This window comes from Cervus elaphus, chromosome 21, assembly GCF_910594005.1.
Source record: "Cervus elaphus chromosome 21, mCerEla1.1, whole genome shotgun sequence".
NCBI classification, from domain to species: Eukaryota; Metazoa; Chordata; class Mammalia; order Artiodactyla; family Cervidae; genus Cervus; species Cervus elaphus.
The window spans coordinates 61,928,537-61,953,487 of NC_057835.1; the positions used below are offsets into that span (position 1 = coordinate 61,928,537).

Consider the following 24,951-nt stretch of genomic DNA (forward strand, 5'->3'; position numbering starts at 1 on the left):
GGTTTTGGAATAAGCTATGGATTTTATGCCTGCCCCGCGACAAAGAGGAATGTGCAGCGTGGCTCAGTTTTATTTCCCTTTCAGGGGAAAGAAAAGTAAAAGAAGAGAACATACATTAGTGACTGGTTGCCTCTAGAAACTGTGTCAGAACCTGTATCTGTAGAGATTACCGGGCCTGCTCAGTGATGCTTCAGATGCTGCTATTTCTTCAAGCTTTATGGAAAGGCTTCCTCCAAGGTGTGAAAGCTTTACATGACTAACGATGGCACACTATTCTCCACTTGTTATTTTTCCTCGTATCTCTGTTCTTCAATACCCATACTGAGAACTAGTAAGTTTATTGTACCTTAGAGAGATTCAATTTCTGATCATGTGGATAGAGAAGTCTCTGTGTTTGTTACAGCAACTTAAAAGTTACTGAAAATTTGCTATGGTAAAGCCATAATATTTTAGCAGATAACATATCTCCTGCTTAATTAACAACAGTGGCAGCTCTTCAAAGGTGAACCTGGGTATGGAAAAGAAAGGAGGTTGTGTAATCATCTTAGGGGTGGTTTTGGAGATAAAGGGCGACTCTGCCTCCTCAAACTTTTCTCTCTGCTTGTTGATGCCTGAATTCTCACCATCACAGCTTCATTATTTTGGTTTAAGACTTTCCAATTCTGAATGTACAAATACTTGTAAAGGGCTTTTAAGCATTCTGAACTATTATTTTCTATCCTAATTAGAATGAGTAGTCAATTATTTCCTGAAAAAAAGAAAAAAGTGAAAGAACCTGGAAATAAGTAAGGGGGGGCGTCAGCTAGAGAAAGGAAGGGAGTCCATTCAAAGAAAATAGAAAGTAGAGACCATCAGTGAAAATTCTCCTGCTTCACAATTTTGAATATGACTTGGACAAGACATTGTTCCTCTCCTTCCCCCACTATCTCCATCACCATTGTTTGTATTGCCTCTTTCAGTTTCCTCATATAAAAAATGAGAGGTAGGGATTATAATCCCCACTTCAAAAAATAAATATGGGGATCAAAAGAGTTAATGTTAGAAAATGGTTGGTATTCCAGTAAATGTCTGTTACTTTCTTGCTGCTTTCCTAGCTCTGTTTCACTTGGCTTAAGAAGAAAAGCATTTTCTCTTCAATGAATTTGACAGTAAACAAACAGATATCAAAAGGATGATATATTAACATTATTCCTAAACTTTTTTTTTATAGCCCTATGTGCCTTTTTAAGCCCAGACTCTTTCAACTTGCCATTTAACCTTCATCCCCACAAAAAGATTTCAGGAACCTATTATCAACCATCACAAGGCCTGCTTTAAATTTCACATAGTCAGTTCCTTTTTGTCAAACATTTTTGTAATGGCTAAAATATTCCTTTGATGTTACCCATTATCTGTAATAGATAATGCATAATTTAAGAGTCCTAGAATCAGATTCAATTTTTAAAAATTCACAGAAACTATAGTAGTAAAGATTTTAAGAAAGCAAGAGCTTGTACTTATTTTCTGTATAAAACAGAATTTTGTTTCACAACAATATATAAACTCATGATCAAATTCATAGTAAAACACACTATTACTTCATTTTCATAATCTGATGTTCATTAAGATAAACAAGAGTGGTCAACATTAACCTACAATTATCCACAAAGAACAGAACTTCCCAAACTGCACATATCTGGAAAAGGCATAGTTAACTGCTATGATCATGTCTTTTTTCTCAAACGCTGCCAAAATCCAGAGGGAATAATTCTAGGTTACAGGGTAAGAAACAAGGATCTTCCAAACAGCATTCCGGACAAAGTGGAGAAATGATAACAAACACTGCAAAGAATTTTTCTTTTAACATGTGAGTACTGAGTTTGTTATACTTGTTTTACAAAATTAAAGGCATATGGTGTATTAATCCAAAAAAGAAAACAAGATCAGAAGTGAAAGAAAGCACTGTTCAGTGAGCCAGAGGCAGAGCTGGTAAGCAGCACAGTTGTTGATTTATGTAGTTGTTGCCAAGTTCCCAAGTTGCTAAGTCGCTTCAGTCATGTCCGACTCCTTGTGACCCTATGGACTGTAGCCTGCCAGGCCCCTCTGTCCACAGGATTTTCCAGGCAAGAATACTGGAGTGGTGGGTTGCCATTTCCTACTCCATGGGATCTTCCCAACCCAGGGATTGAACCAGCATCTCTTATGTGTCCTGCAAGGCAGGCAGATTCTTTACCACTAGCTCCACCTGGGAAGCCCAATACGCAGAGCACACGATATGCAGAGCACACGATAGATGTGCTGGATGGTAAATGTACGGACAATGATAACATTTGGAGACTATTTTAGTGGGGAAACCCTTTTTTTTCTCACAACAATGGAGCACTATTTCTTGACTGGATAATCCTGGAGTGATCAGCTTTGCTAGAGTAGAGAACTCTTTTCAGAGTTCAAAAGAACTAAAAATTAAGCAGGAAAAAGAAAACTGGCTTGACTGTTATCTTTAAAGTCATTTTATATTTGAGATTTTAAACCTATCCAATAAAAATGTTGGGGAGTCTCCTTCTACACTTGGTCATTTCCTTTTTTGTCTTCAATTACTCCCTTCCCTTTATGTTTTGGGTGTTTGTGTGCAGTCGTGTCTGACACTTTGCAACCCTGTCGCCTGCTAGGCTCCTCTGTCCATGGATTTCCCAGGCAAGAATACTGGAATGGGTTGCCATTTCCTTATCCAGCCTTCCCTTTATGTCCAAACATAAAGACTCTTTTCATCTTGGAGGGTAAAATTATACTTGGATCCCCACCTGTAACCCCACCTGTAACAAAACTAGAAAAGGGCTTGGTCAACTTTCCCAGTAAAGGACCAGATGGCTTTTTGGACCATATGATTTTCTCCGGCAACCACTCAGCTGAGCGGCTATAGCACAAAGTAGCCATGGATAATGCATAAATAAGTGAACTTGGTTGTATTCCAAAAAAAACTTTATATTGAATGAAAAAAAATATTTATCAAGAAAAAAGCAGCATGGCCAAACTTGACCTGTAGACCATAGTTTGCCAGCCCCTGAACTAGAACTTTTCCCCTTTGCTTCTTTATAGCTGGTACCTCCAGATTTTACCACTCATTTCCTCTTTAAAGTCTTGATGATCTGGCTTTCTTTAAAAGCTACTATTTATTGAGGATTAAATTAGGTAATGTATTAAAGATGGTTATTAGATAATGCATTGAAGACAGTGTGTATGAAGCTCTTAGCATATGCATGCATGCATTCTTAGTTGTTCAGTCATGTCCGACTCTTTGCGACCCCATGGACTGTACCCCACCAGACTCCTTTGTCCATGGGATTCTCCAGGCAAGAATACTGGAGTGGGTTGCCATTCTCTTCTCCAGGGGGTTGGGATCCATTCAATCCCAACCTAGGGATTGAATCCTGGTCTCCTGCACTGCAGGAGGATTCTTTACCATCTGAATCACCAGGGAAGCCCATGAAGCTCTTAGCACAGTGCCTGGCAAATAGTAAGTACTATTACAGAATTATATTTGTCAGAGTAACCTCATGGTTCTCATTGCCTATCTCAACAAATAGCAAAAAGCTGTCTATCCAGTTGCTCAAGTCAGATTGTCAGATATTCACTTTGATCATTCTTCCATCTTCACCTCTAACTACCATCTAGTCCTATTGTTCAGTCACTAAAGTCATGTCCATCTCTTTGCAACTCTATGAACTGCAACACCTCAGGCTTCCCTGTCCTTCACTATCTCCTGGAGTTGACTAAACTCATGTCCATCAAGTTGGTGATGCCGTCCAACCATCTCATCCTCTGTCTCCCCATTCTCCTCCTGTCCTCAATCTTTCCCAGCATCAAAGTCTTTTCCAATGAGTCTGCTCTTTGTATCATGTGACCAAAGTATTGGAGCTCTAGTCACATCCTTTCACATCCTCCCTCCCCATTACTCCCCGTGGTCCAGGCCATTACCTGCCCTGAAAAGTCACTGTAAAGTTCTCCAGCAGCTTCTCCCCACCTCTAGTCTCCCTTTAGCAAAACTGTCAATAGGTTTAGGATAAAATTCAATTTCCTAAACATGACTTTTAAGATATTCCATGATCGGTCCTCTGCTCAACTCTCCATCCTCACATTTCAATTCTATCTCTTTTACTCTAGGCTTCAGGCGCCCTGAACATAGCTTAGTTCCTTGAGCATGCCATATTCGTCTCTGAACATCCTTACAGATTACATTGCTTGACTAATCCAAATATTAAAGGGCTCCAATTGCTTAGAAAATAAGTTTAAAAACCAATGCTTGCATCAAATTAGATAACTGATCTTTCTCTGATGCATACTCTGTTTTCCTGAACTTATACTACTAAATGTTTCTAGGCTTAATATGCATTCCTATATCATTTCATTCATCTTTAAATTCTGGCTCAAATTATAAATCTTCCAAGAAGTCATCCAAAATTTCACTTCAGTCAGAAGTGATCGTTCTGAAATCTTACAGTATTTCCTGCTACTGAAATGTTATATAACACATCTTCCCTAATAGATCTAAAGCTTTTTGAGGATATAGCTGTGATTAATATAATTTTTATACTTTGTGTAATATTTAGTTGTTCATAATACCTGAACAACACTCTTATTTTATTAGAAACACCATTAATCATATTGACCGAATATTTTAAATGTGTAATACTTTTAAAAAGTCAAAGTTTAGCGCTAGTTTAATAGTCTATTTAAAAGTTTAAGCAATAGATAAATGCAATGGAATTTTAACTGACCTTATGATACTAAAGTGTCTCACTGGAAACAGAATGAAACTTAATGGGGACTCTGATAAGAACAAAAATCAAATTATACCAAGAACAGATAGAGAAAGGATTAGCAACCATAAAAAACTAAAAAGATAAGCAGATTAAAATTAAATGAACTCTTACAATTCTCTTATTCAAAATGAATAGTCATGATAGATTTTAGAGTCACACAAATATTCCATAATAAAACCAAAAAGAGTAGTATTTTTATAAAACATCTGTATAACTTTTTCCAGCTTAAGTTTCTAGTCATTAAGAAAAATGCAGAATAAATACACCTCCGGGTGTATTATTCAAGCATACTAAATATCCTTGAAAGGATTAAACAGACGAATAGTCCATTACTCAAAGTCAGTGAAGAAATTTTACCGAAGTTAAAAGAGTGTATAACTGAGAATAAGAAGTTTAAATCATTTCTAAATACATGAAATATTATTCAACTATATAGAGAAGGTGAAGCACTTGGTCTTTGTCACTATAAAATATAGAATAAAACAAAAAAGATTTGATTGTAAGTGGGATTAAATTCCAGAACATGATTCAAAGAGAGAGCCCTAAGTAGGTTTAAAATTGTACGCTGTACTGTATGATTTGGAAGATATATTATAATTCCTTGATGAAGGAAATAAACCTCAGCTTTCCATTTCAGTTGGAAATAAGAAATGGACTTTTAAACAGAGAGTTATAGCTATTCAGTTATATGGTATGCCATCTCTCTCACTGTTCAGTACATCTATTATTTTGTTTCTAAAACATGGGTATTTTCATCTGTGCAAAAGGATTTCACTGTCCTTATTTTGGGGGGAGAAATTTTCAAAATGAAAGAAGTCAAATGAACACAGATTCTTAAATATTATTTGTATTTTTTAAGGAATCTATTTCAGCGTTTTGAAGTAAAACTAGCAAATTGTCATTTCCTATAAGATAAATTTACAACTGACAAGTGAAGAAGTCAGCCTGGTTGACAGCAAGTCAGAAACCTCTGGTCACACATCTTCCCTTTGACACAGATAGCTCTAATTTCAGGATAAATGACCACTGACAGAGGAAGGAGGAAGACACAGGGGAGGCTTGTGGTTGCTGTTCTACCGTTTGCTACTGTCTTTCCCTTGGAAAGGAAAGTTTGGACAAAAAGTGCTGAAGTAGAATGACTCAGTTATGAGCACATCCCACTGCAGGTTTTCTATGGTTTTCTGAAATTATTTTCATGTCTCTACACATCTCTATTTTTTCTTACTTTCATGCTGCCTCACCATCAATTTCCTCATCAGTACATATCCTCCCTCATCTCATACTCCATTAATAGCTATTGTCCCAATCTCATTTGGTAAGCCATCAAGAAGCTTAAAGTAAAAAACAATGAGTTTCTCACATATTAGAACAAAATAAAAACTCAAACCCAAACCAAATCACTCTTTGGACTAAAAAATACAGAATTTGCATTCTTATGTCAGTACCAAACTTTAATGCATAAGACAGTTATACTGGATCCATTTATCCACTGTTTCAAGTCCAAGCATATATCTAGGTTAAACTGGGATCTATTGCCTCTCTCCCTCAGAATATACACAAATTTGGATCTTATACAGTTGAATTCATATCACTTTTCAATTTGGCTTTGGTCATTTGGCTTTCAATTTTAAAAAAATTAATTTATTTTCATTGGAGACTAATTACTTCACAATATCATGGTGGTTTTTGCCATACATTGACATGAATCAGTCATGGGTGTACATGTGTCTCCCTGTCCCAAACCCCCCCTCCTACCTCCCTCCCCATTTCATCCCTCTGGGTCGTCCCAATGCACCAGCTTTGATTGCCCTGATTCATGCATCAAACTAGGACTGGTCATCTATTTCACATATACATGTTTCAGTGCTATTCTCTCTAATCATCCCACCCTCGCCGTCTTTGCCATATGGAGATTATTTGTGGACCATATTTATAAGTGCAGAGATTGCTGAATAAACCATACACAAAGACAGAAGGGCCCTGTATATATGTGCATATCATTCAACAGGCATTTGTTGAAACCCTACTATGTGCAAGAGCCAGGGTGGAGGTAAAGATGAGCCAGACTAAGTTAGCATCTCCCATGATACACTTTCATGTTACATGGTACTTTTCCATCAAGGAAACTTTGTAATTTTTACTAATTATTATTTTGTTAAGTCTTGTCTTCCCCACTGGAACATGAATACCATGTGAGGAGGATCCCAGTTATTAATATAAACTCTGCTGTCTGCCATTGAGAAGAACTTTAATGCATATTTATTAAATAACAATATGTTAAGAGACTATAAGGTAGTGAAATAGGAGTGTCAGTTTTAAAGAAAGTCATACAATAAAAAGTTAGAAGGATTTGTCTTAAAGCAGCATCAGAGAAGAAAGCTGGATTCTGTCTTAGTGTTTTTCATTCTATAATGTCTGTTACAGCAAAGAGCTTTAAAAGTTCAAGGGGACAATAAGTCAACACTCCTACCTTCTTTCAAATGTTGGAAAAACAAATGATCCTTATGCCTAGTAGAATTTTACACTGCTTAGCTTAGGACTGTTATTACATTTCTAACAAATACCTACAACTGTCTCTTTAGAAGTCTTCCTGGTGGGTAACAAGAACAGGACCCACTGAAGGAAAAGCATATTGTAGTTCCACAGATCTATTCAGGGTGTGTGGGAATTTCATTAAAAATGGGCTTTACTTTAAAATACATTTTAATACTGCTTATATTCTGTGTTCGAAAACTGTAAAGCACTCAATTTTAATAAAAGATTTCTCTTCCTTAAAATGTGCTGCTCAGCTTACAATTAGACTCATTATGGTTTAGCTATTTACTAGGCCTTTACTGATTACCAGGATGTACAATCTAATCATTTGGCTATTTACATCTTAAAATTATGTCCAATTACATTAAATAAAACCTATATTAAATTAAAAGTAGTTCCTTGAGAAAACTTTATTTCGAAGAGAACTTTTACCTCCCCCTAAAGATATGAAAAGAACTACTTATAAAAACATTACGTTTTTATAAGCAGTGGGGCCACCTAAGAGTGCCAGCTTTGGACTATATCTGTTCACCATGCAAATTGTAAGTCTCAGTTTTCTAGTATGTGAAATGAGATGATAAATTATACATCTCAGGTTGTGAAAATTAACATGATCAAACTATGTTATTGCTAATTACATTTTTTAAATGATAGACTTTTCTTAATTTTCTATTGGGAAAAAGGCTGACATCTTTAATAACTGGTATGTGTTCTTTGGTCAGATAGTATAAATTGTGAAAATTAACTTTTATTTCCATTTTGCATCAACTCCCAGGAAGCACATAGGATGTAAATAATAATTTAAAAATATCTGCAGTATTTCTTGAATCTCCCCACTTATCTGTCTCCATCCACTATCATCACAGGAAAAACCCCTAAAGATGTCCATGCACTTTTCTCTGGAACCTAGAAACACGTCACATTATATTGCAAAAGGCACCCTGAGGAGGTAATTAAGGTTAAGGAGCTTAAAACAGAGAGATGTCCTGGATCATCTAAGTAGGCTCAGTCTAATTACATGAGCTTTTAAAAGCAGAGAACTTCATCTGGCAGCAGATACAGCTGAATGGGTATGCAGAGAGATTAGAGGCAAAGGAAAGATTCAGTGTACGTTGCTGTCTCGACGAGGAAGGGGGTCAAGTGCCAAAGAAAATGGAAACCTTAGTCCTACAATGGAAAGGAACTGAATTCTGCCAACAACTTGAAAGAACTTAGAAAAACAATCTTCTCCTGAGCCTTTAAATGAAAGCCCAATATTGGTGATACCTTGATTTTGGTTTTGTAAGACACACAGCAAAGAAACCAGCCCAGCTAGCCTAGCCTTCTGACAGAATGGTAAATTTCCACTATTTTAGGTAGCTACGTTCATTTGTGGTATTAAGGAAGCAACAGAAACTAATACACCACTGATTAGGCCTGAATCATCTCTGCTCTAAACTAATAAAACTGTCTCTTATTTTTTATCTCAAGTCTTTATTGACAAAATCTTTTCAGGTCTGATTGTCACGCTGTGCTGTGATTAGTTGCTCAGTCGTGTCTGACTCTTTGTGATCCCATGGACTGTAGCCCTCCAGGCATCTCTGTCCATGGGGATTCTCTAGGCAAGAACGTACAGAGTTGCCATGCCCTCCTCCACGGGATCTTCCCAACCCAGGGATCGAACCCATTGCAGGTCTCCCTCACTGCAGGCAGATTCTTTACCAGCTGAGCTGCCAGGGAAGCCCCTGATTGTCATGACTCTGCTTCAAACCCTGCAATAGCTCCCTACTGCCAACTTTATGGTTTAAACTCTTTGGCCTGACTTTAAGTTGTAATCTTGCCCAATCTATATTGCTCATGTAAATCTCCCACTGCATCAACTAGTATTTGCTCTGCTCATACATAAACTGCATTTTCATAGCTCTGGGTCTAATATTGACCATGTCTGAAATGTACCTGTTTATTTCAGCATCTTCACAAGTTTAAACAACATTAAAAATTCAAGGCTCAGATCAACTGTTATTTGGCATCAACGTTGAAAGCAATTGTTTCCATGGCTACACTAATGATAATATAATAATATTAACAATAACAGCTTAACTAATGTTAATAATATTAACAGTTGCAGCCTCCATTTATTGAGAACTTGTTGGAGAACATTTTAAGTGCTTTCATAAGTGCTCATAACAACTTCATGAGGTAGGAAGATAGATTCCACGATCTATACAGCTGAGGAAGTAGAGGTTTAAAGAGGGTAAGTGACATGCGCAAGTAGCAGAGATGGGATCCAGTATCTCAAACTCTAAAATCTTTTTCTCCATTCTGCTACACTCCCTTATAAAAATATTCTTTGTACCTCTTGCTTGTCCTTATCATGTTCCAACTTGTTTTATATTTATTCAAGCTTACAACTCATTTTTTTCAATAGATTTTAAGAACAAATAAAAAAGCTATGAGAGAATAGGGACTCCACTTTGTAAAGTTTTATCTTTCACAGTGCTCACTAAGATGCCTTCCTTGCTTAGAGTGATAAAAATGTTTACTTAATGGGAACATTAAGTAGCTTAATAAAGGTATGGTAATGTCTATGGTTTAAGGAAATTATTAAAATACCATAAGAATTCATTAGCAGATTTTTAATAATTTGATTAAGAATGTAATATTTATGCTTGGAAAGGGATAATGCAAGATAATTTTCATTTGTAGATGTAAATGGATAGTGCCCTAATATCTTTCACAAATTCTGCTATTCTTTCCATAAATAATAACAAAACACTAGAATGTGAGATGAGAAATAAGAAATATTTCACATATATTTAATGATCATTTGTAGCTTTAAAAACTTCAGTGCAGTAGTTTAACATCTGGAGAAACATAGTTTTAAGTTATTTTATTAATATCTACAACAAAGATGCACTAAATCATTCATTCATTCATTCAAACATGTACTGAGTATTTAGTAGATATCAACTGTTATCTTAGGTACCATAGATATAAAAATGAATGAGATGGGTGCCTACAATCAAGGATTTACAATCCAATGGGATTCAGACAAATTGAAATAAGTTATATAGAAAATGTTAATAATACACAGATGACTTAAGAATCTAAAAACAGGTTTATATTTTTCTGCCATTAAAAAAAAATAGTCCAATTAGAGATTGGGTTCCCTGTGTCATACAACAAATTCCCACTGCCTGGCTACACATGGTAATGTTTATGTTTCTATGCTACTCTCTTAAATCACCCCACCTCTCTTTTGGACTGTATCTAAAAGTGTTCTCTCTGTCTGCATCTCTATTGCTGCCCGATACATAGGTTCATCAACACCATCTTTCTAGATTCCATATATATGCATTAATATATGATATTTGTCTTTCTCTTTCTGACTTATTTCACTTTGTATAATAGGTTCTAGGTTAGACCACCTCATTAGAACTGATTCAAATGCATTCTTTTTTATAGGGGAGAATTATCCCACTGTGTATATGTACCACACCTTCTTTATCCATTCATCTGTCAAGGGACATCTAGGTTGCTTCCATGTCCTCGCTGCAATGAACATTAGGGTACATGTGTCTTTTTCAGTTATGGTTTCCTCAGGGTATAGGCCCAGTAATGGGATTGTGGGCCATAATGGTAGTTTAATTCCTAGCTTTTTAATGAATTTCCATATTGTTTTCCATAGTGATTGTATCAATTTGCATTCCCACCAACAGTGCAAGAGGGTTCCTTTTTCTGCAGACCCTCTCCAGCATTTATTGTTTGTGGACTTTTTGATGATGGCCATTCTGACTGGTATGAGATGATACATCATTGTAGCTTTGATTTGCATTTCTCTAATAATGAGTGATCAGAGCAGAAATAAATGAAAAAGAAGTGAAGGGGACAATAGCAAAGATCAATAAAACCAAAAACTGATTATTTCAGAAGATAAATGAAATTGACAAACTTAGCTAGACTCATCAAGAAAAAAGGGAGAAGTTTCAAATCAATAAAATAAGAAATGAAAAAGTTGCAACAGACAACAGAGAAATACAAAGGATCATAAGGACCACTATGAGCAACTATATGTCAATAAAATGAACAATCTGGAAGAAATGGACAAATTCTTACAAAAGTATAACCTTTCAAAATGGAACCAGAAAGAAATAGAAAACATAAACAGACCAATCACAAACATGGAAATTGAAACAGTAAGCAACAAACAAAATTCCAGGGCCAGATGGCTTCACATGCAAATTCTATCAAAAGTTTAGAGAAGAGTTAACATATATCCTGCTCAAACTCTTTCAGTAAATTGCAGAGGAAGAGAAACTCCCAAATTCATTCTATGAGGCCACCATTACCATGATTCAAAACTGGACAAGGATACCACAGAATAAGAAAATTACAGGCCAATATCACTATCATTGATGAAAGTAGATGCAAAAATCCTCAACAAAATTCTAGTAAACAGAGTCAGCAAACAGAGTCTAACAACATATTAAAAGGATCAAAAAAAAAAAAAAGGATCATATATCATGATCAAGTGGACTTTATCCCAGGGATTCAAGGATTCTTCAATATGTGCAAATCAATCAATGTGATACACCATATTAACAAACTGAAAGATAAAAACCATATGACCATCTCAATAGAGAAAACTTTTGACAAAATTCAACACTCATTTATGATAAAAAAAAACTCTTCAGAAAGTAGTCATAGAAGGAATATACCTCAATATAATAAAAGCCATATACAATAAACCCACAGAAAACATTCTTCTTAATGGTGAAAAATTGAAAGCATTTCTTCTAAAATCAGGAACAAGAAAAGTGTGCCCACTCTCACCACTATTATTTAACATAGTTTTGGAAGAGATTAACTCTTAAAAGTTCCCATTCTATGAAAAAAATTCTGTAACTATACAAGGTGATAGATGTTAACTAGACTTATTGTAGTGATAATCTCACAACATATACAAAGACTGAATTTTCATGTTGTGCACTTGAAACTAGTATGTTGTTCATCAATTATTCTTTGATTTAAAAAAAAGAAAATGGGCAAAGGACGCAAATGGACATTTCTACAAAGAAGATATACAAGTAGCCAATAAGCTCATGAAAAGATGCTCAATATCACTAATCATTAGGGAAAGAGAAATCTAAACTACAGGGAGAAATCTAAACTACAGCCCACTAGAATGGCTATTATCAAAAAATAACAAGTGTTGGTGAGGATGTAGAGAAAATGGAACCTTTGTGTATCAACGGTGGTGATATAAAAGGTGTAGTTGCTATAGAAAACAATATGACGGTTCCTTAAAAAATTAAAAATAGATTTAGCATATGATCCAGCAATTCCATTTCTGGGCATAGGCCAAAAGAACTGAAAGCAGGGTCTGGAATACATATTTGCACACTCATGTTCACACAATGGCTAAAAGGGAGAAACAACTCAAATGTCCTTTGACAGTAACTGGATAAACAAAATGTGGTATACATACATACAATGGAATATTATCCAGCCTTAACAAGGAAGGTAATTCTGATATATGCGACAATTTGGATGAACTTGGAGGACATTATGCAAAGTGAAATAAGCCAGTCTCAAAAGGACAAACACTATATGATTCCACTTATATTAGGTACCTAAAGTCATCAAATTCACAGAGACAGAAAATAGAATGGTGATTGTGAGAAGCTAGGGGAAAAAGCAAATGGGGAATTATTTCAGTTTTATAAGATGAAGAGTTCTGGAGATGGATGGTGATAATGGTAGCACAGCAGTATGAAGGTATTAATGTCACTGAATTTAACGCCACTTAAAAATGGTTAAGTGGTCAATGGTAAATTCTATGTTATGCATATTTTACCACCATTGGGCTTCCCTGGTAGCTCAGCTGGTAAAGAATCCTCCTGCAATGTAGGAGACCCCGGTTCAACTCCTGGGTCAGGAAGATCCCCCTGGAGAAGGAACAGGCTACCCACTCCCAGTATTCTTGGGCTTCCCTGGTGGCTCAGACGGTAAAGAATCCACCTGCAATGTGGGAGACCTGGTTTGATACCTGGGTTGGGAAGATCCCCTGGAGGAGGGCAAGGCAACCCACCCCAGCATTCTTGCCTGGAGAATCCCCATGGACAGAGAAGCCTTGTAGGCTGCCGTCCATGGAGTCACAGAGTCAGATATGACTGAGCAATCAAGCATGCAGAAAAATTAAAAATTAAATTTTGTAGAACAAATGGTACTGATGAACCTATCTGCAGGGCAAGGATAGAGACACAGACATAGAGAACAGACTTGCGGACACAGTGAGGGAAGGAGAAGCGGGGACGAATTGGGATAGTAGCATGCAAACATATACATTACCACGTGTAAAACGAGAGCTAGTGGGAAGTTGCCATCTAACAGAGAGCTCAACCCTGCGCTCTGTGACAACTTAGAGGGACAGGATGGGTGTGGGCTGGGAGGGAGGCTCAAGACGGGGGACACACATATACTTATGGCTGATTCACGACGTTGTACGGCAGAAACCAACACAACATTGTAAAGCAAATAGTCTTCAATTAAAAACAAATTTTAAAAAGATATGAAATTCAGTTTACATTTAAGATATGTTAAATTAATTTCAGTAACAATAAAACTGCTCTTTCTCAGCCACTTGTTGATCCTAGTTTGCTACAGAAGTACTTTAACATAACTTATGCTAATAACAGCTTTCACTTATAAGGAATACTTTGTTTGCCTCATCTGTAACATTTGAACCACTTAAGCTTATTAGTAAATGACAAGTAGTGACATGACTTTTAATTAATAATGGCTCATAGAATTATAAGTGCTAAAGCCTTATTATAATTTCAATGGTGAGAAATATGCCTAAATTTAGTGTTAAAGTCACATTCTTTGTTAGAATTCTTAACATATTAATCTTTAATGTTAGTTTGGGATTTCTAATGACATAAGGAGACAGTACTACTATTTAACATCTATATTATTCCTCACTATTACAAAGTTATCTCTTAATAGATGTGAATTTAGCAAACATTCACTTAGAATTATTATATACTAGAACAGTGGTTTTAAGCCTTTTGGAATTACATACTAGACAAGTTGTTTAAAATCTTTTAAAATATTACATCCATTTCAGTAAAAAATTATAAACATATTTACTTTTTGAATACATAAGATAATATACAAATATTTTAAAACATTATGATGAAATAAATTATTTGCAAGTCATTATTCAAATGGCAAATTAACACTTTATGCCCTCAATAAAAATGTTTGAAGTAATGTTCATTTTAGTTTTTAAAAATATTGGTTTGCTTACAAAACTGTTTCCTCTTCTTCCTGAACACTCCCTGGACTACATTTCCTAACCTCCCATTTTCCAGTATCTTGTGACTGAGTTGTAGCCAATGAAATACAAGCAGAAGTGACTTCACTATTTCCAATTCTTGCTCATAAACGCTGTCCCACGTACTGGCTGAATGCACAGGGCTCCAAGGCCCTACAAGAGGGCAGAGCCATGAGATGAAAAGAGCCTCAAACTATGAATGGCCACAGGGCAGGCCACCGTCCACTGAGAATAACTGATATTTGGACTGATATCTGCTCAATGAATAAACTTCTTTTGTATCGAATTTTCACGGTTTATATTTTATAGCAGCTGGCATTATGTTAGCTAATAAACAGAGCAATTCAAGGGTCAGGTTTCGAATTCTGTTTTCTCATACTTGGTTTAAATAATATCATAGTTGAAAAAGAAAGTTCACAAAGAAGCACCATAGATCATATAAAGTATAAATGTAAAGTTCATTGTTAATAATAGTGGCTAAAAATCCGTATTTTATTAATTTTCCTGAGAACTTAGAATCTTCTAGGACTTCTTGTCATATCTTAGGGTGTCAGTGTATTTACTTCATCAGCGCCTAAAGAAAAGCTTGACTAAGGGTAGAATTTTCAGGTCTACCTTTTTTGTGTAGTTGCAGTATTGGTATTACCCTCAGTTTCACTGCAAGCCTCTTGCAATCTCTGTAAGCCTCTTGCCCACTTTCTCAGGGATAATGAAACTAACACCTCCAAAAAGGCATATGACACCTGACTGACACTCAGACCAACCGAGAAAACTAGGGTAAAGCCATATATTAAATATGGTAGTGCTTAATTTCTTTTTCTGTCTTTTAGGTTAGAAGACAAAAATAAGTTCTACCATTTTTGTTCCACTCTCCAGAGAACTTCAGGAACTCCAAAGAAGCATATGGGCCTTTCATTGGAGATCAGTTTATCTGATATGATAGCAGACACTAGGAAGGATGTACAAAATAAGGAAAAAAAAATAGTCTAGCCAAGAGATAAACAAATATACAAATGATTAAAATTACTAAATGTTATAATTAGAGCAAATAAAAAGTACTATGTGAGCTTAGAAATTACTACAAGATGAAAAGAACTGAGATGCCCGAGTGGCCACAGGTGGTAACAGCTGATCTCTGCTTCAGCTCTGGATCCGAAACTCTCTCACCTACTCAGTCTTCCCCAGAAGCATCCCCTCTGTTATTAAAAAACCAAAACTCTTCTTTGACTCTATTTCTTCCAAGCTATAATCCTATTTTTTATTTTCTTTTTAAAATCAAAATTCTAGAAATTGTTTTTATTTGCATCAATACAGTAGTCATCAGTCACACGTACCTACTTAAAATTATACAAATTTAAGATGTAAAAAATGTGGTCAGTCACAGAAGCCATATACCAAGTACTCAACAGCCACACATTGTATTGGATAAAGCAGATGGAGAACTTGCCAACAATGCTAACAGTTCTATTGAACAGTGCTAGTCTAGACTATAACAGAATAATTAAGAATGAAGAATGAATACACTGCCTGCATTTCAATCCCAACTTTGACCCTCACTAGTTGAGTAAATTTGGGGAACTTACTCTTTTTGCCTACATTAGTTTCCTCATCTGTAAAATGAGGGTAGTAGTAATTAATTCTTTCTCCATAACATTGTTGTGAGACTTAGATGATTTACATGTAAAGTGCCCCAAAAAACTTCCTAGCACATGAAAGTGCTCCATAAGTATTCAGTTCAGTTCAGCTCAGTCGCTGAGTCGTATCCACTCTTTGTGACCCCATGAACCACAGCACGCCAGGCCTCCTTGTCCATCACCAACTCCCGGAGTCTACCCAAACTCGTCCATTGTGTCGGTGATGCCATCCAACCATCTCGTCGTCTGTTGTCCCCTTCTCCTCCTGCCCCCAATCTTTCCTAGCATCAGGGTCTTTTCAAATGAGTCAGCTCTCCACATCAGGTGGCCAAAATTGGAGTTTCAGCTTCAATATAGGTGTTAAAAATTGTTTTAAAGGATCAATCGCATTTGTTTATTTGTAACTGATTCTATTCACTCATTTTACGTTTGGCTGCACTAGGTCTCGGTTGCTGTGCAGGCTCCCTCTAGTTGCTGAGAGCAGGGTCTGCTCTTTGTCGAGGTGTGTGGGCTTCCCACCGAGGTGGTGTCTCTTGTTGTGGAGCAAGGGCTCCGCAGTTGCTGAACACCAGCGCAGTTGCCTGGCGACACGTGGAATCTTCCTGAACCCACTGGCAGGTCAGGGAAGTCCACGTGTTATAACTTTTATTCTTGAACTTATTCTCACAGTCTCTACCTCATCTCCCATTTGTGTTAACCTGCTTCAATCAGGCTTTGTCCACCATTGCAAGGTTTGTCAAGGTTTGCCAAATTCCTCTATCATGTGAAATCCAACGGTCAAGTCCCAGTCTTCACCTTATCTGAATTACCAGAAGCACTTGACAGAGATGATTGTCTTCCTTAAAATATTTCCTTCCTTTGGTTTCTAAGATACCATATTCTTCTTTTTCATTTTCTTTAATGGCTACTCTCTCTTTAGTTTCCTTTAATGGATTCTCCTCCTGACTTCTAAATGTTGGTATATAACATGGCTCTGTTTTTATTATAGTTTTCTTCTTGATTCAAATTACACTAAGTAATATTATCTAGTGCCACAGCTTTAAATATTACCTGCTGATTACTCTCAAATTACATGTTTAGCTTGACCTACTAGACTACAGTTGCATATCTAATTAAACATATAACTGTACTTAGATGTTTAATGGGCATCTCAAAATCAACATGTCTAAAATAGAATTCCTAATTCCCAATATGAGGCTGAATTTGCTACTGATAGCTTACATCTGCAAAGTGATTTTTAAGTGCTGAAAGCATTTTCTTATACATTTAAAGTATGATCTTATAAAAACCCTGTTAGGACAGCAGGTGTTAATTCCATATGTCAGATGAACATTCTATGACTCAGATATGTTGGGTAGGTTTTTTTAAGAGGCCATATTTGATATCTTATATAACCCAGGGTAAGCAATAGCATCCAAGTCTCTTTATTCACTCTATGCACTTTCTACAAGGTTGTGATGTTTAACAAGATATATTTAAGCTTTAAAAATGGCGAGTTTCCATTTAGCAGTCAAAGACACAAAATAGCATGGGGATAGATGAGAGATATGACTTAGCTACTATGTGTATTAACCAACATATCTTTATAAATGGTTTCCCCTTTACCAATTATTAGTTATGTATGATTACTGATATAATTCAGAATAATTTCAACATTCTTTAGAAAGATATTATTTTTCTGAGCTTTCTACCCTTCAGAAGTCAAGCAAGCAGTCTTCATCTGGTCTTGAAAATTCATACTGGTAAAATGATATTTACTTTTATGATCATAAATATCATTTTAAGAAGCTGAAGACATTATGTATAATATATCATTCATTAAGTGACAACTCTACAACTTAAGTACATGCAGATTTCTATGCAGAGGCCAGGAAAATCAAAACAAAGGATCTAATGTAAGATCCAGCATCACAAATCCATACATTGTTTTAAATAATGCTATCATATGATCAAAGTTTAGGTAATAAATTTGAAGATTTCAGTTTTAAACACTGTTTGAGCTTACTACTGCATTTTTAAAGAAAAGAAAATACAAAAATCTTACTTGAAACAGATACACACAAATACAGAATTTAGAAACCCAATGAAAATTTGGAGTTCAATAATTATGAAACTCTCTCTGTTGGCTATTCTACAGCTAAACTCGAGCTTTAACGTGAGAGATACTCTGAGTTCTACTGTCAATACAGGTCAAAGCTATGCAGTGTGTAAACAGGAATAATTACACATTTTAAGACGCTAAAAATTTTAATCATTATAATGTCACTGAATACCAATGAAGACAATAACAAAAAGAAACACATTGTTTTTTGCTATGCTATATATGTAAGAAGGCTATAACAAGGAAAAACTACATTTTTTAAATCTGCCAATATCACAGTGTTTCTGAAGATAAAAACCAAATCAGTGTATAGTCAACAGAGCTCTATCATTAAATAAAAATACTGTCAAGGAAAGATATATAGGATATTAATGCCAAAACTACTAAGAATGAAATTGATCACTGAGAAATACTGACCATTTTCTTCTTCAAATCTTCTACATTCTTAGTTTCTGTGACACTGCTCTCTTACAGTATTTGTTCTTTCTTCATGATAATATCTCCTTGGTCTTCACTGGCTCCTCTTCCTCTGTCCAATTCTAAAAAGTTAATCTTCCACAAAGTATTGTCTTCATCTACTGCTCTTTTATCTGTAGTGTTCTTTTTGGGCAATCTCACCCATGTTCATGGTTTCAAGCAACCTCTAAAATTTATGACTCCCAGATTTATATCTCTGGTTCTGACATGAGCCTTAGAAGTGTGTATTTAAATATGTTCTAGACATTTCTACTTGGATATTACATAGATATCTCAGATTCAAAGTGTCCTAAATCGAAGGACTCACCCTTCTTTTCCCAATCTACTCCTTTTATGCTTCCAATATCCATTAACAGCACTACAACCATTCACCCATGGATGCAAGCCAGAAACATGAGGATCACCTTAGAATCTTCTCTCCTTCACCTCCCCACATAAAACCCATCACTAAATTGTGTGGCTGACTGGCCTCAAGGCATGTGGGATCTTAGTTCCTTGACCAGGGATCAACACTGCACATTCTGTATGGGAAGACAGTCTTAACCACTGGGCCACAGGGAAGTTCCTGACATAGGATCTTGAAGTAATCTGTTTAAGTATATATCTTCTACTAGAGTATAAGCAACTCAGGTTATAAATGATTTCTGACTCATTTGTGTTCTCGATTTTCCTGGCACACAACAAGTGTTCAATATTTATCCAAAACCCCCAAATGAACAGAATTAATTATTTAGTTTAACACCACATATTCTCTAACTTGTAGTCTTATTAGTGTCTATTTTAGGTTCTTCATTTAAAAATATTAATAGACTGTATTTTTAGAGCAGTTTTAGGTTTACAAATGTAAGTTTTAAATAGAAAAATGCAATAAAGTTCTAACTGCTAGAGAAAAAAAACCTCTCAACTTCAAAAGGCCAACATCTATCATTTTAGCACAACACAGTTAATTATGTATGTATAAATATTAGCAATTTAAAAAAATCATTTAGATATGATCTCTATGTCCATACATTAAATCCCTAATTCTATATTAAAACACAAAATAACATTTAAAAACACTAAGTAAAAATTTAAACTCTAATATTAAACATAAATTAAAAATTAAACATTAAATAAACCCTCTAACATAATCACAGTAAATATAGTAAGTTACAACCAGGATATAGGAAAGCCATCAAAGTCTTATTTCAATATAATATTAATATATAAGGCTCAAATTTGCAGAATAGTTTGTAAAAACAAGATTAGGCGGGTCCAGGAACTAACGTACCCTTAAATTCTTTTGTGCTGTAGATTTATGCCCTGACTTCTCTGTACCAGAACCACAGTATTCAGACATAAATGAGATTTAATCCATTTGCCTATAATTTATTTGCTGTAAAAGAAACACCATATTACATGCTTTTGTTTGTGTGTTAAGTAGAAGATATGCTATTATTTCCCAGATACCAGGGACTGAATGTTTAATTATCAACACCCATTTGAAAAAAGATGTTGCTTTGACTCACAAATAAATTCTTAATTGCTAACAGTGGCTTTTCTGAGTTAGGAGTGTGGTATCTAATTTATTTTTGCAGATGTGATTTAGAGACTGAATTTTCAAATAGCAAAGCTTTGAATATCTTCCCCGTCAGCAGAAAATTCCTCCACCCCTGCAGCTGGAGAAGATTGCTGCCTGAAGTGTTAACCGGGAAAGTAAAAACTGCAGTGAGGAAATTGATACAACTGGTAACTGCTGCTCACAAACTGAAAAAGAGTTAGGTTGTCAGCAATGAGAGAAGCGTATCATTCACACAAAATATGTGGTGTCATCTTCATCCTGGTAACTTGCTGGGAGTGGAAATTAACTTGGTGGGTTCCAACTTGAGGAACCTAAAGAAAAGCAAACACCTCGCAGATCAGAGCACCTTTGCAAAGGACCAGAAACTGAAATCAGGGGGACCACAGCTGAGCTCCTCCTTGAGGAGAAAAGAAGTGAAGTGCATGTCAAGAACAGTAACCAAGGTTCACTTCCAAGCAGGTTCGCTCATCACTGAAAAACAAAGTCATGGTTATATTTTCAGAAAGGTCCACTAGTTTAAAATGCCCCTTTCCTTCTGGTACTTGTCATCATCCACACATTACTGAGGCAGAATGAGTAAGAGAAAAGATTATGTGTTTTAATTACAACTCAGTTAGGACGTCAACAGTAACATAAAAATGCCTACCTGTTTGGCTGAGCTGAGAAGCACTGCGGCTCTTCCGGGAAAGACCAACGATAGCTACCATTTTGGCCCCAATGCTAGAGCGGCGCTTTTTGCTGCTGGTGCCCAAGGCACCCACTGCGGTGTCCGACTGGCTGCCATCGTTCTTCCCCAGTGAGCACATGTCTCCGCTGATGCTGGTGCTTTTGGTCATGTTCTTCCCTGAGATGCCCATTTGTCTGCTTTGCATTTTGGATGTAAAGACACTGTAGGCCCATGGATCGTTAAAAGTGATGGCAAGAGCAAAAAGGAAAAGACAGAAAAGGGTATTTTAGATGAAATATCTGGAGTATAATTCAGTTATATCATTAATGAGGCATGCTTTTAGGATTTAAAATTTTTCAAACACCCTGGTCTTGAATGGGTTTTATTATTCAGGGCCAACCTTAACGTAAGTATCCAAAATCAGACATGTTTCCATTTCTGCTTTCAAAGAAGACACTGGTTTGCATGGCCACAGTGGGGAGAAAAAAAAGATTTGTGAAAAATAATTGGGCTCATTTAAGAGAATATGCTGTCTTATGAGTGCAATATGCTTTAAGGCAGTCATATAACAAAAAACAAACAAACAAAAAGAAGTTTCCAAACCATTTTTCTAATTCGTTTTACCACAGCCATCAAAGAGAAATTCTATGACTGGGGAAATTTTACAAAAAAATGGCAAAAATGACAGCATCTACTGCTGCATGGCTGTTTAATTTTCTCATTTTATTAATAAGATTTTCCTAAACCTTGTTAAATTTTCTAACAGGGATTGATGTTTTCATTAGTTTTGAATTAAAAATAATTTATTTCACTTTACATTTTCATATTTATTGATATGTCTATATTCCAAAAAGGAAGGAAAGATTTTCCTCTTGTATTCATTTGAAAGAAAGAAAAGTCATTAGCAGTTTCCTATGCAATATGGTCAGAGGGCAATAATTCTTAAACACTTTTTTTCCTCTACCCAGAGTAATATCTACTAAAAGGTAAGGATTAGGAATCAAACTCGGGCATGCCTGGCATGGAGTCCTAACCATTGGACTGCCAGGGAATACCTAACATGTTAGTTTTATTAACCTATGTTCATTTTCTCCAAGTATTTAAGAGGGAAAAGACTCAGTGTGAATTTTTTAAAAAGACAGTAAAGTGTACTATTTTATCATTCATGTTAGTTTCAAGAAGAAATGAGGCATAAACAGACCAAGAGATAGCAAGAAAGGAGACAGTGTATATACTTCTATGGTGACACAAATTAATCATTTTCAAGTTTGTTTGATTTTGCTATTTTTCAATAAGCAACTATAGAATAAAGTAGAAAGAGTTTGGAGGTAACAGATGGGGGCTTCAATCCCAGCTTTACTGTTACTTAACTGACTTCCTTCAGAAAGTTTATTGCTTCTACTTGATCCTCAGGGTCCTCATTTATAAGAGAATAGTTCACTGTAGCTTCTTATTTTAAGACATAATAAGACATATGTCTTAGACATATGTCTTATTAGACATAATAAGATTAAAATAAATATTCAAAAATAAATAAATAAATAAATAAATATTCAATAAATAGAAATGACAGCAATTAGGGAATATAGACAATACCTAAAACAAGGCTAAAGCCCTTCAACATACATATGTAAATACTTAAAAGCATCAAAAAATAATCTCTATAAATTTTAAGATTTCTGAGATTCAAATGTCTAAAATGGTTTTCATATAGCCAGCGTCATGTGGCTAAATGCAGGGTGGACTACACTGGGAGTCAGGAAATCTGGATATGAATTTTGACTTTACTGACTAATCTTATGAGAGTTGTTTCCCTTTCTGGAACTTAACTTCCTCAGTTAATAAATGAGAAAACTTAAATAAAGCACTAAGCATAGTAGGAGACACATAAGAGCTCCAACAATTATTCTCTTCCTCCTTCTTATTATTATCTCCACCACCACTACCACCACCATCACCCATTAAGCATCAATTAAACATGTCGAACTGGAATATCTTTAAGGTACCCTTTAATGATGAAACACTTTGCTCCCAGAGTATACCTTGTTTCATGGGTTCTGGGCAAATGAACATAGAAATACAACATGATTTTATGGTATGCTATCATCAGAAAAGGCATGGCATAGTCTAGACAAGTCAAAGTTCAGTCGAGACTATGGCTTTCAAAATAATATATGTTCCATAGTCACAATAACTAGTACTCTTGTTTTGTAGGAACTTTTACCCCAAGCATACTTTTCTAAAAGGACCACCTACTACATACCAAGGAAGTTAAAGATATACTCTCAAAATATTATACCTTGTGACTTTTGCATTTTAATTCTCATGGTTGGATATTAGGGCATAAAGAACTTAGCCAAAACCAATCAGGATATAATAAAATACTAACTGAAAAGATAAATAAGTTTATAGATAAATGTTTTACTGACTATTTGGTTTTAAAGAAATGCACTTCTCTTCAATCTAGCACCTTTGATAATGCATTATCTACAAGAAGGGTTATTAAAAGTTTTGTAAGATGGATCTACTTCTCATCTCCTTAAAACAGAGATCATCAGGATGAGTTTGAGTAGTTGCTCTTCAGCGCCATGTTTTGAAGGGAGGGTGACTGAGTCTAGGGTATCACTATTGGTTTCTTTTACTTTCCTCACTTGGCCATCACCTTAAACTATAAGCAAACAATACTGCAAGCAAACACGCTATCAACCAACATATTAAAAGTCTTGTCACTCTTCACTTATAGAATATTTTGTAGTAAAGAATCTGTAAACATGGGTGATCATTTGGAATATTTAGTGGTTAAGAAAACACAGACCCTATCATTATATTATTACTTTAAAAGAGAACATCTGTAAGGGTCTGGTAACAAGGTAAATTACCAATGTTGCTGGTGGGAGTATCAGAGATATATCTCTGAAAGGCAATATGACAAAATGTATCAAAAGTGTTTAAAAAACATGCCTATCCTTTAACCTATCAATATTACTTTCAGGATTTACCCTAAGGGAAAACAGCAATGATCATAGATTTAGCAAGAATAATATTTATTGCAGAATTGATTGTAATAGTAAAACACAAGGCAAAACCCCCAGAAATGTCCAATGGTAGAGGATGTTTAAAGGTCATGTTCATCAATAAAATAGAATGTACCTTTGAAAATGCTGTTGTAAATAAATATTTATTAACATAAAATATGTTCTTGATATGGGAGAAAGGGCGAGAGAAAGCAGATATCTGTACTTTAGCTTTGGCTGGCACACATACCAAACATGGATTCACTCTACCACTAGGGCACACAAGCAAATTCAAATCCCAGAGTGATAGTGTCACAAACAGAAAAGAAAATAAAAGAAATTTATATAAATACAAATAAACATCTCTTGCTAAACTGGGTAGTTCAGGAAACCTAGATTCATAGATGACTCATTAGCCACCTGCACTAGAGGAATAAAGGGAATGTAAAGAAAAATAAAATATGTTTCCGATGTTTATGTTCTTGGGAAAAGAAGCACAAATGTATATAGCAAGAAATCTAAAGGATGTACTGTGAACAGTGTAAAGTTGTTTTAATTTTCTCTGGTTGGTATTATGCTTTTAAAAGTGTTCTTTTTTTTTCTATTTTGTTTTTTCCAAAATGAACATAAAAGTTATCGGCAACCAGAAAAGAAAATTAAAACAATCGGACAAATGAAAAAAGCAATGAAGGACCAAAACAATTCAATTTGCATAGTTCATTCCATAGGCTAAAGGTATAGTGTGACTTTCAAGTTAATTCCATAAGATTACTACACACTAATATTGGGCACTGATACAGGATGCTCAATTCCAGAAAGAAACAGGGTTTCACATTCTGAATATG

General features: G+C 35.5%; 1 protein-coding gene across 33 annotated transcripts in view; it reads right to left on the minus strand.

The window, feature by feature from the left end:
• RIMS2 (regulating synaptic membrane exocytosis 2) overlaps positions 1–24,951 on the minus strand; it is a 590,415-nt gene that overhangs the window by 67,303 nt on the left and 498,161 nt on the right. For 20 of the 33 annotated variants that reach the window (XM_043880169.1, XM_043880167.1, XM_043880141.1 and 17 more), the window contains one exon: positions 21,072–21,313. The exons of the other annotated variants lie outside the window; for them this stretch is intronic. In XM_043880169.1, coding sequence (XP_043736104.1) covers positions 21,072–21,313 — 242 coding nt within the window. The remainder of the gene's footprint in view (positions 1–21,071; positions 21,314–24,951) is intronic. 33 annotated transcript variants of the gene reach the window in all.